Source organism: Hyperolius riggenbachi, chromosome 4, assembly GCF_040937935.1.
Source record: "Hyperolius riggenbachi isolate aHypRig1 chromosome 4, aHypRig1.pri, whole genome shotgun sequence".
NCBI lineage: Eukaryota > Metazoa > Chordata > Amphibia > Anura > Hyperoliidae > Hyperolius > Hyperolius riggenbachi.
This window is the reverse complement of record NC_090649.1, coordinates 418,819,019-418,832,082: the sequence shown is the minus strand read 5'-3', so window position 1 is coordinate 418,832,082 and position 13,064 is coordinate 418,819,019. Positions and strand designations below refer to the sequence as shown.

The following is a 13,064-nucleotide window of genomic DNA, read 5'->3' as shown; positions in this document are numbered from 1 at the left end:
GGACAGCAGCTCAGGTCTGTCCTAGAGTTCTCCTCAAGTGACACTGACTGCTCTGACAGGGCTGGTTTTGTTTCACCTCAGCCAACCCCCTGATTGGCTAAGGGCTTTGGAGGGAATGAAGCTCTGACCAATCCGCATCAAGCTGGTACAGCGCAGAACTTTGCTTAACAACAGCATCTCTTCTGAGGCAGAATTACCTCACAGCACCTGAAACACAGAAAAGACTGCCAGTACCAACCTTAACAAATACATATACATCTATATACATCTGTTCAATAGTTTCAGCATACCCATGTTCGCTGCCTTACTATTTGTAAAGCAGCTCATTCAGTTCTTTCTTTTCATATTGCATTTATACCCACATAAGCACACCTTTGCTTGTTGGAACTTGCAGGATAACAAAGGGGGGAAAAATAACTTTAAAAATGTTAGAGATAAGGGTTATTATGATGAAAACATAATTAAACTTTCGATTTCTCTCTAGCCAGTCTTATGAATAAAAGAGACCTGGCAACACTGATGCCCGCGCATGTGCCTGGATTAAAATTCGGGGTAGCTCCATTTATATGGAAAAAAATACAGAAATTCCCTTCAGGTGAAGTATATGTATTACAAACATTCCATCTAGCAAACAATACTTTAGGACCTTGCTTTAGCTTGTGCTCTGTCTCCCTCATCTGGCAGCAGGGGTGTAGTGAAAGGGAACTGGAGCAAGTGTTTGCACCTGGGCCCTGAACAGGCATATGGGATTACAATATACGTCTAAATAAGAATGGTTCTATTTATGGGCCTCGTTTACATAGCACTGGTACTAACGCTGGCAGGGTGTCACATGTGCAGAAGTAGGATGAAAAAAATCAATACATTTCAAAGCGAGAAACTAACTAATAGAAAATAGATCAAGAAATTATTGATTGATATCCGCTGTGTAATTTGTTTACGTTGTTTGATCCATCTTGAGCTTGTGAGTAATCATATTTGTTGGCAGACAAGAAAAAGAAAATAAAAAACAACAACAGACAACACCAACTGATATTATCTATAAACACACCCACTAATAATATTATAGACCAAAGGGTTCGAGATTTACATATTTATATGCACAGAGGGAGCTACTGCTTGCTTGGAATGTTGGAAACAGCAGTTATTTCCCACAATGCAATGAGGTTCACAGACAGGAAACTGTCAGGGCCATGTCCCTGACTTCACACTGTGGAAGGGGTTTCACCAAACTAGCAGCCATACAGATGTCCTTGGTGATCTATTACAGAAAAGATAATGATTTCTCATGGGAGAGGGGGTATTGCTACTGATTGGGATGAAGGTTAACCCTGGGTTTATGTTCCCCTTTAGGGCGACTCATGGTACATGCGTAACGTGAGCATTTCTATAGTAATGCGTGTTATGTCACTTACTTAACACGTGTCACGGTAGCAGTGCTTGTATCACCCATGTACCTAGGGTGGCACTACATGCGCAATGCACAATAGTCAGAGCACATTCGTTAATCTGGCCCTATATAACTGGATCACTCAACAGAGAAAATGGTGAAGCATTGATAGCAATGTGGAGCTCTTTAGTTCACAAAATAGTGGGCTGCTACTATGATTGCATGAAGGCAGTTCAGAATGTCATAGTTGGCAGTAGTTTGAATATTAATGCAATATGCATTATTATTATTATGCATTATAATGCATAACCTAAATTCAGTCACCATTTTATAAAATAAGCATTTAATAGAACATTGCTCTGTATAAATTATGCCTTAAAACTGTAAAAGAAAATGACAGCTTTTACAAAATAAAATAGGACAATACCTGCTACATGAACTTTTCATTTCAGCCTCAGCAACTTCCCGCTGCCTGCTCATGTTCTCCCTCCACCCTCTAGTCACTCTGAAGCCACGATTAGTGATTAGTTCGAAGAGGGGCGTGGCTTCAACTGACAGACCAATCACTCTCCGTTTATGCCCAAGTGACTGAAGGGGAAGTGTTTCAGATTGACTGGTTTTCAACTGCCAATCCATGAGAATCTCTGGACTGCTAGAGCAGAGGTTTTTTATTGTGCATTTTTTAAAGTATAATTAATATATGATGTTCTATTTATTGCATGCAGGGATGAGCAGAAACTACGCCAGTGAGAATTTACGCATCGTAGTTCGCATCTACACATCGTAGTTCGTAGGTGAAGTTTCAAAACTACGCTTACAAATTTACGCGTAGCGAAGCACCGCTACGCGTAGCTTACGCCCACTATACGTAGTTAACATGTGTATTGCGTAGTGAACTATGAATGTGTTACTCGCGTCTAATTTTCCGCGTGCGATTGTATGCTTACACATTTACATATTGAAAAAGGGAATGTATGCATAGAAGAGTTACTGGTATAAGCATTTACAGAGGAATTAATGCGTAAAATTTTCTGAGTACGGCCATAAGCATCCGCATACACTACGCTTCGCACTACACGTAATTGCGTATTTTAACGCATAGTCTACGAAATGCATACAAAGTGAATATTTGATTTCGAAGCCGTGGTTTGACGAAGCGTAATTGCGTAAAACTACGCGTATTTCCAGCGTAGCGACGTTGGCTGACTACGACCATCCCTGATTGCATGTAAAACATCTGGATAGGAACTTTATTTGTGTGGTTTTTTTGTTTTTTTACTACTGGCCTTTTTTGGGGATTTCATAACATTTCCTTGAACAGACGGTCACATACTGTAATTCCTTTTTATGTTAACTTTATTATTATCATTATTATTATTATTACATTGAATTCATTAAACAGAATGCAAGCCGCAGCATATGCAGGGGGAGGGGGTAGATCTCAGGGCAAGCAAGCACATTTTGGGAATACTGTAAACTTTTTTACACCTTGAAAATGTAAGAACTGAGGCCAAAGATGACACAGTCACTATTCTTGCTGCACAGTAATTAGATTTTAATTTACATTTACCTTAAACAGAGAATTCCATAATAATCTATAATGCTGAGTCTTATATTTCTGAACTGCAAGAAACAGCATTTGGTATTATAATCTCCTGCAGATTTTGGATATTTTTAGTTAATACAGGATCATTATGCTAAATGAAGCAGACCTCCTACTTAGGTTACAGGAAACATACTGTATCCTTTACAGAGCTGCACTTAAAGGATACCACAACCGAATGGTTGTGGTAAAATTGATTGCTGCACTGTGTAGGGGGTGATGAGTGCATACCTGCATTTCCTCCCGCCCCCTCCGTCTGCCGCCGTTCATGCTCTATACACTCCGGTGTGCGGCGACTTGCTTGACCTCTGCCCCGGACATACTGCGCCCTGTGTGCGCAGTATGTCCTTCCCCCTTCGCTTCTGGCCGGCGCATAGTGCCAGGCTCAGAAGCACGCTGTCCCCTTTTTGCTGCGTGTGCTCTCCATTACCCCGAGCGTCACATGCTAATCATGTGACGCTCGGTGTAATGGAGCGCACATGCAGCAAAAAGGGGACAGCGTGCTTCTGAGCCTGGCACTATGCGCCGGCCAGAAGCGAAGGGGGAAGGACATACTGCGCACACAGGGCGCAGTATGTCCGGGGCAGAGGTCAAGCAAGTCGCCGCACACCGGAGTGTATAGAGCATGAACGGCGGCAGACGGAGGGGGCGGGAGGAAATGCAGGTATGCACTCATCACCCCCTACACAGTGCAGCAATCAATTTTACCACAACCATTCGGTTGTGGTATCCTTTAAAGTGAGAAATCACAGCTCTATGTGCGATACAGCATCACTTCTGGATGCACAGAGGAATAAAGGTATAAAGGAATGATTTGCATTGCTTTGTCCCTGTGTTTAAAGTGACACTGAAGCGAAAAAAAACCTTAAAGAGACTGTAACAAAATTTTAAACCTTATTTCTTCTATCCTATATGTTCCTATAGCTGTTCTAATGTGCTCTGCCTTAGTGCAGCCTTTCCTATTTGCACAGTGGCTGTATTATCTCTGTTATATGATCTAATCTTCTCTCCTCTGTCGGCTGTGTCAGGCTGAGGCAGTCAGGCTGCAATGTGCTGTGCTGCTTGTGATTGGATAGAAGCTATGCACACCCTCTCCAGGCCCCCTGCACACTCTGTATGACTCACACACTGAGCTACTCTCAGCCTATCACTTGCTATGTCTTTTGTTTGTAAACATTGCATAAAAATGGCAATTACAAGCCAGGATTGCAGCAGGGAGAGGCAGAAACAGCACAGAGGGGCCCATGAGAACATAATGAAGAGAATGGTATGCTTTTTATTGTAAGAATTTTACAGTACAGATTCTCTTTAAGATATAAGGAATCCTATGAGTAGTATGGATAATTCATAGAACATTAGTAGCAAAGAATGGAGTCTTATATTTTTTTTCAGTTATATAGCTTTATTTTTATAACATTGCATCATTCTGTAATATTTGCAGTTTACAAACCACACTCTATTTTAACTATGAAACAGAGCAGGGCTAATGACCCTTGAACTTTCCTGCAGTAAAACCTTAAACAAACAAGAAACGCTCAGAGACAGAATGAGACAAGTGCTTCAGAAAACAGCTCTGTAGCCAACCAAGCTTGGTCGAGAGCTCAGAGAAGCTCTTTTGCATAGACAACAAGTAAAGTTTCTTAACTCTTCCTGTACTGGAAACAATATGAGACTCATATCTGTGCTACTGATATTGCTTAGCTGTACTACTCATACAAATCATCATCTCATAAGTTTATTTGCACTTTCGATTCCCTTTAAATGTGAAATAAATCCATTTTTGTGTTGGATGTGATATCAAAAGTATGTTCAGAAGGAATTTCTCTACCCGGCTTAGTCAAATAATGTTCTTTCATTATCGTCCACTGGGAGTGAAATTAACCTTTTAACCGGAAATTTAATTAGTGGCTTGCAAGTGCTCCAGGCCGATTTATTTTAGAAAATTTGACTCTATTTCTTATTCATGATACTTTCTTGCTACTAAGTAGCACAGTTAGGCAGGGTGTCCACTTGTTAAATCCCACGCGTTTGCTGTATAGTGTGAAATGCGTACTGTCTGCTGCAACTCTAATAAAAGTCAGTGGTGTACATCAAAAAAGGGCGTCGGGGGAAATTTGGGTGCTGGGTGAAGCTGCTAGTAGAGTATCGGCAATGCAGCCAATATTATACAATTGGGCGCTAAATAATCTCACACCAATCCAACCCTCTTTCTAGTCCTAACACTGACCAACCACTATCCAAACCCCCTTACCTACTCCTAATGGTAAACTACTGTTGCCCATGTTTCCCTGAAAACAAGACAGTGGTGTCTTATAATAATTTTTGTTTCCAAATACATGCTAGAGCACAGTGCCACAAGCAACACAAGCACAAGCAGCTTGATGCTACTGCATAGGTGAGGACTGTACTCGCTCCTGTGCAGTACATCAGTGATTGTACACAGACAGGAGTGGGGCCACAAGAACAAATATGACAAGCACTTGTCGGATATATTTAATGACTTCTATAGATACTTGTGTGCCCGCCCACAGATCAGAGACGTAGCTGGGAGGGGCAAGGGGCCACGCTATATATCAGTCTTTTTTCTTTTAAGTCCCCCACTTAGCTGTTTCTGGGCAGCATACTTCCATTTTTTGATGGGGGGGCTCAGACTGCTTAATTACTTGTAGGGAGATTCTGTCTAATTAAATTTTGTGTTGATGGGTAAACAGTGCTTAAGGAGAACCTGAGGCAGTGTGTGGAGGCAGATGGGACACGGACGGCGTAGCTAAGGAGCTGTGGGCCCACGATGCAAGTTTGACAATGAGGCCCCCCAAGCACTCTATACATAACAATTGATATGGTGCACCAAAACCTGCCAATGGCAACTACAGTGTCAGAGGTGCAAGAAGAGGATGGGGACAGTTTGTTAATAATTACCACTAGTACGCGGGGAGAGTGTCCACTGAGTCTGACGGCTGTGACATCCGGCAGCCCACCTGGGACATATTTGTGTCTGGAATGGGGGACCTTAATACCCCTGGTAAACTGGAACGTCTGGTCACTATACTTTTGGGTAATGCACCTTCTGCTCTAATAGACTGGTGGTCATTGGCAGGGCCAGCCTTAGGTTTCACAGCGCCCTGAGCAAAACCTGATTCTTGTGCCCGCCCCCCCTTCATCCTCTTCCGGCGCGCGCGCACACACACACACACACACACACACACAGGTCCATATGCAATTCACCTTTTCTCCTGAGATATCTTCTAGGACAGTGGTTCCCAACATCACGCCAAGTGCTCAGATCTCTGTGACACATCACATATGTATAATAGAGAAAAATACTAATAATAGCCATGAATGGATGGAAAGAGTGCATTATCCTGAATATGCTTAAAAATGAAGGCTAGAACCTTTCAGGAATATTAATAAAAACAATTAGTGGGACAGTTAGCCCCCCCCCCCCTCGCCATTTAGAATGATAGCACAGCAACGACAATTTGCACCACGCGTTATAGCCGCAGTGCGCCTCCCCCCCCCCAAAAAGACGCTTTCAGACTCAGTATAGGTGCCCCCAGTATAGGATCTCATGTGTAGGTGTCCTCAATATAGGTGCCCCCAGTATTGGAAGTCAGTTGAAGGTCTCCATCGCCCTCATAGGTAGCCATGTGTTGGTGCCCTCGGTAAAGGTAGCCAGCTATAGGCGCCCCCTTGGAAGACGGCGCCCTGAGCAACCGCTCTGGTCGCACAGGTCAAAGGCCGGCTATGGTCATTGGTCCAATTACAAGCTTTTACAAAGAAAATACGTCAGCCTCCTTAGGCCAGAAACCCATTAGGAGCAATTTCTAAGCACTAGTGATTTGAAAAAGCTCTTGCTAATGCAATGCTATGGGCTTTTTTTTAATAAAATCACATCGCTCAAGTGGGATCACACCCATAGCATTATATTAGCAAGAGTTTTTAAATCGCAAAGCGCTCAGAAAATTGCTCCTAGTGGGTTTCTGGCCTTACTCTGCTCACTATTTTCTTTTTTGTTAAACAAATATGTTATGTCAGTTTCTCAGATGCATAATCTGTCATTCATTGTGATAGTAAGTTCAGTGTATTTCTGCTTGTAAAGTGTGACAGGCCAAACCTTATTGAATTAAGATGCATAATTTAATTTTACTTTTCCAGTTATATTATATATTGTATCTAGGTAGTGCTTGTGTAAACAACACTGTTCATAATTATATAGGTGACTTGTGACAACTGTACAAACGAGTTCTAAAAATATGTTCAATCAATGTAAAAATGAATTTGAAGCAGTTTTGCACATGTTCAGAAATAGAACAAGAAATACCCAATGGAAGTTTGCCACCTAGTGCTACAGAGGTGTAAATGTTTCCATTTTGCACACGAGGATATATTTAGAAAAAAATCAGGATGTTCTTTATATCAAGGCCATCAGTCAAGGACCAAGTAATTCAGAATAGTGTGACATTGAACTAAAATTGAGAAGAATGTGGAGGCTGCCATCTTCATTCCCTTATAAACTAGGCCAGTTGCCTGACTGAGCTTTTGGATTTTAGCTGTTTTTAGTCACACACCTGCAGCAAGCATGTAGTCAGTGTAGTCAAAGCTTCTGATCTGCATGCTTTGACTACACTGGCTGCATGCTGGCCTGTCTCTGCCAGTAGGCAACTACTGCGCACGCACTCTGGTCACGCTCCCGCTGCCGGGAGGATTCCGCACATGCGCAGCACGTGGAAATCACTACTGCGCATGTGCAGAACGCTCACAGCAGCAGGAGCCTGACCAGGGTGCACATGACTGGTGGCAACAGGACAGCTTTGCAGGAGTCGCTGCTGCTGGCTGGAGGGGATCAGGAGGACATTGTGGGCACAGTAGGAGTCCAGACGGCTGGAAGAAGCCCCAGATAAATTAAAATCTTTTTTTTAAATATCACTTAACCTTCCCTTTAAAGTACCAGCAGCAGAGCATCATCACATTACATTTTTTTTATTACAGAATGAAGCTGTAGCTTCCTTATTCTCCGCCATCACTTCAGGTCCCTTTAAGGGAGGGATATGAATTGTAATTATACTCTACGGGCTTGATTCACAAAGCCGTGCAAACTGTTTAGCACGGGTGTGCTAAACAGTTAGCACGTGAAGTGCCGTTCGCAGACTTTTGCACGCGCGAAGTGCCGCGATTCGCGCGATCACGGACTTTTGCGCGTGCAATTTGCCGCGATTTGCGAGAATGCATGATCAGGTAGGACACAAAAGGAGGAGGACCCTGCCCAAAGGCTTACAATCTAGAGGGAGACGTAAGGACACGAACGGTAGTGGACCAGAGTTCAGCTGTGGGTTTAGAGCAATTGTGAGGGGTGGTAGGCCAGAGTGAAAAGGTGAGTTTTGAGGGCCTTCTTGAAGGTGTTAAAGGAGGGGGCTGCCCTAATGGGTGGAGGTAGGGAGTTCCATAGTGTTAGAGCGGCTCTTGAGAAGTCTTGGAGGCATGCATGGGACTGGGTATGCGGGGGACGGTCAGGCGAAATTCATTGTAGGAGCGGAGTGAGCGGCTTGGTGTAAATAAGACATAATTGGGCTGCTGTCAGCTTTTTTTGGTGTCCGAATTGCACTGTTTTGGGCTCCATCTTGTGACGGCACCAAAATGTGCGCCGCTATAGCCATAGTAATTCATATTATGGCTTATGGCTGCTCATGGTGGGCCCAAATTTCCAGAGCCCTTTTTGCCTGACTCATCTCCAGACATCTTCAGCGGGTATATCATATGCAGGGGCGAAAATGCCGCTTGTAACATTATTATAGTGCCCACCACGACACAAAGAACTAATTCACATAAAAAGGGAATGCACTGGAATAGGTTAAAATAATAGACAACAGTCAGTAAATAGCAGATATTACATTAGTAATATAAGACCATGATTAGTACACTCAGTAATAATGGGACTGTAAAGTCAAATAACAACACACATTCATCAGGTATTGACCCACAGTCTGCCCATCAATGGCTTATATATTCGATAAAAATAATTTCCAAGCCAGCCACTGTGTGTTTGTAATTTCTTCCATCCAGCTGCTGCCCAATTTACTTTCACAGGGAAAATGTTCAAATTCAGTGGCGTAGCTAAGGTGACATGGGCCCCGGTGTGAGTTTTACACTGGGCACCTCCAAGCACTCCATACATAAAAATGTATACGGCACACACCAAAACCTGCCTAGGGCAACCACAGTGTTAGAGATGCAAGAAGGGTATGGGGGACAGCTTGTTAATGATAACTACCATTCAAAGCATCTATAGAAGTAATTATTACCAACATAGAACCAATAAAGAGCTAAAACTGCAGTTGAAGGAAGGCCCTGCGGGGCCCCTAGGGCCCCGGTGTGACCAAGACTTCTGCAACCCCTATTGCTATGCCACTGCTCAAATTGCTACTACTTGTACAGCTTTGAAGCTATAGTCAATAAACTAGGTTCAAAGATTCATGCCAAACCAAATGAAAATGTGAATTTTTTAAAGGGGTTGCCTAATAGAGGGTGGAGCTAAAAACAAGAAACTTGCCCAATTAGGACTCAACTCTCCACGGATGTATATCCAATATTTATTGCATGTCAATAGCAGTAGTACAAAAGCATGACAAACAGCATGATGTTTCGGGTGGAGGCCCTTTCTCAAATGCAGCATTTGAGAAAGGGCCTCCACCCGAAACATCATGCTGTTTGTCATGCTTTTGTACTACTGCTATTGACATGCAATAAATATTGGATATACATCCGTGGAGGGTTGAGTCCTAATTGGGCACGTTTCTTGCTTTGGACTATGAAGCAGGAGTGATGGACCTCTAGCCCAGACTGGACTCCCCATTGCAACATCTTTATCCCAGAGGCGGACAGACACACTTTAGATTGCGATTGGAGCTAAAAACAGACACTCAAATGTAGCTCTTTTCTATGCACTTCTCCTCCTACAGTATTAGGTGTACTGTTATTAGGTGTATTGTTATTAAAGGGGAACTGAAGTAAGAGGTATACGGAGGCTGCCATATTTATTTCCTTTTAATCAATACCGGTTGCCTGGCAGCCCTGCTGGTCTATTTCTTTGCAGTAGTATCTGATTTACACCAGAAACAAGCATGCAGCTAGTCTTGTCAGATCTGACTTTAAAGTCTGAAACACCTGATCTGCTGCATGCTTGTTCAGGGGCTATGGCTAATAGTATTAGAGGCAGAGGATCAGCAGGGCTGCCAGGCAACTGGTATTGCTTAAAAGGAAATAAACATGGCAGCCTCAATATACCTCTCTCTTCAGTTCCCCTTTACACTTACCTCTTCAGCCCATAGTCGTGTAGCCTGCTTGTTAAAAATAATTATATACAGTAAATTTGCATATGTTCTATAAGGTACCCCGTGCATAGAATATAAAGTGCATAATAAATGATGTAAGAGCACTATATAACTAGTACCACGCAGTAAGATGCATATGATTAAAATAAAAAGTATGTGAAACAGGGCAGGCCCTTCCAATAAACAGCTGGTTAAGACTGAAGGTAGAAAATGGGAGACCTATACGCAAAGTCTCCCTTTATTTTAATAAATTGTCATACTGTCTGTATATGCCCCCCCTCCCTTCCCCAGGAGACCAGGTATATTTTGTATACTTTGGAACCCTCCGTAAACAAACATTCCACAGAGATCACCTGACAGGACTAAAGATGTTGCTGCCTGTGATAAATTTCAGAAAGTAAATCAGGGAGAGGAAAGATTTTACAATGGGCAAACACTGACTAAATAATCTATAAATGACTATTGTAAAAAAATTTACTATTTTATTCATTATCATTGGCAAGTTTAGGGGGGGATTACTGGCGCCTAGAATCCCCCCTCAGACCAGGGTTGTTGCAGTGTCTGGGGACAGGCACACGTTGAGACACCAGAATGTCTGCAGGCATCCTGCAGCTCACAGCGCCGTGCTGCTGTGTGCACTATGTGCTGCCCCGCCCCTTTCGTTCCCAGCTACAGCTGACTTTGAATGTAGCCGCAGCTTGTGTACAGAGCATGGAGCAGCTCTGGGAAACTTGACACCCCTATTAGTGTCTCTTAATCTTCCCCTCTCTCTCTTTCCCCCACTCTCTGCTTCCCCACAGACACACTGACACTCACTCGTGTCTCTTCTCCCTTGCTTTAACCTCTCTACCTTTCCCCTACTCTCTTCTATCTATTCCTCCCACTCTCCTCTCTCTGTCTCATCATCTTCTGCAGCACTTTACAGATCACCTAGCCATGTCACTGACTGTCCTCAGAGAAGCTCACAACTTAATCCCTACCATAGTCATACTCTGATGTCTGATCATATTATTATGTTGTGCGTGGCTGAGAGAGACCTTTCTGGAACCCACCTCCCACTTGAAAATCTGCGTGCATGAAAAAAGGCGCAGTGAAAAAAGGGCCCGACTTCATAACGAAATGGTGCCAGTTGTTAATGAAATCTGATAAGGATAAACATTGTTGTCAAGCTTGGTTAACGATAAATACAGTTGTAAAAATAGACGAGAAATAATAACAAAAATATTTTAACGTTAAATATCGTTACGTAATTCAACAATACAGCTTAACCAACCCTACCCTCACACAGAACCCTCCCCTGGTGGTGCCTACAACCAACCACTCCCCTGGTGGCACCTAACCCTAACCACTCCCCGGGTGGTGCCTAACCCTAACCCCCCCCCCGGTGGTGCCTAACCCTAACCACCCTCCTGGTGGTGCCAAACCCTAACCACTTCCTCTGGAGAAACACCCTTTTGCACATAATAACGATAATACCTTTGAAAATGTAAAATCTGTACATATAAACGAAATAATATGACAAAAACTATAACGTTGCAAGCTTCTAAAACGATAACTACTTCAAAAACTATAATGTTCTAATGTTGCTAACGATATTTTTTGCAGCGCCCTTTTTTCTGCTTTTTTCACCGTATTAACAATAATTGCATCAAAGTCTATGGCGGCACCCTTTTCGTCCACCCTCGTCCTGCGCCCTTTTTTCCTGCTACCGAAAATCCTGGGTTTGCCCCCGTTTATGTTATTTTCACTACGATTCCTCTGTAAGATGATGCAGATAAGGTTGCTATCCTTTCCCACCTAACTGCGGACAATTGCTTAAAAAAAAATCCAGTGCAGATTTAAACGAACACTTATGATATCCCCACAGGAAGTGCCTGGAGTTCTTTAGAGGCGCCATGGTAAATTAGGCCCAATGTCTCTTTCCAGCAACCGCCGTCAGCAGAGAGTGTCAATAAATTTCACTCACTGGTGATTCAGCAGAGACTCATTAGCCACTTAGAAACAGAGAGACTACATTTAAACAAGTGGAGAATAACTGGGCAGGCATAGGAAGTGACAGATCGCTTCCCCATTCTCACCTGTGTGTTTCACAGCTCTGTTGTAGCCAAAAACGTACTAGCCACAGCCTAGTCACAGCTGAAAAAATTAAAAGTAGCTTAGTAACAGCGACCATGTTAAAAGAGAACCTGAACTGACATGTAAAATAATGAGTAGACAAATGATGGAAAAGCAGCTCACTATTATCCCTCCCTACTACCTCCCTCCATACTCCCCTATACGGAGCCCTAAGCAGAACGTAAATGGTAGGCTACTCACCCAGTTCTCTGAATTCCACCGTCGAGATCTCTCTTCATCTGGCGGCATCTCTAGCAACCTAATGCTTGGAGGAACCTCTGGCTACTTAATATTGACGATACCTCTTGTTACCCAATAGTAAGGGGCACCTATAGTTACCTATGCCATGCAGAGGAAGTGTGTATATGTGTGTGTGTGTGTGGGGGGGGGGGGGTGACAGCTGGGACAGCTATCACACTAGCAGTGCGGTTCAGCGGGTGTTTGTAGGTTCATGGAGGGCAAAGTGTAGGGTGCCAGGACATCTGTGCCTATAGGCTCCTGTGATATAAATCCAGACCTAGATGGACATGTGTATGCACAGTGCCATTCCTGCATATAACTAGGCTGTGTTAGGCCCGGTTCACACTTGCGGTGGCCCTCCGGAATCGCCGTGCCGGAGCCGCACCGC

At 43.4% G+C, this 13,064-nt stretch overlaps 1 protein-coding gene across 1 annotated transcript in view; it reads right to left on the bottom strand.

Annotated features, from left to right (window-relative positions):
* LOC137504837 (uncharacterized) overlaps positions 1-12,685 on the bottom strand; it is a 32,740-nt gene extending 20,055 nt beyond the window's left edge. The window contains exon 1 of the mRNA XM_068233428.1: positions 12,638-12,685. Coding sequence (XP_068089529.1) covers positions 12,638-12,685 — 48 coding nt within the window. The remainder of the gene's footprint in view (positions 1-12,637) is intronic.
* Positions 12,686-13,064: the final 379 nt, after the last annotated feature.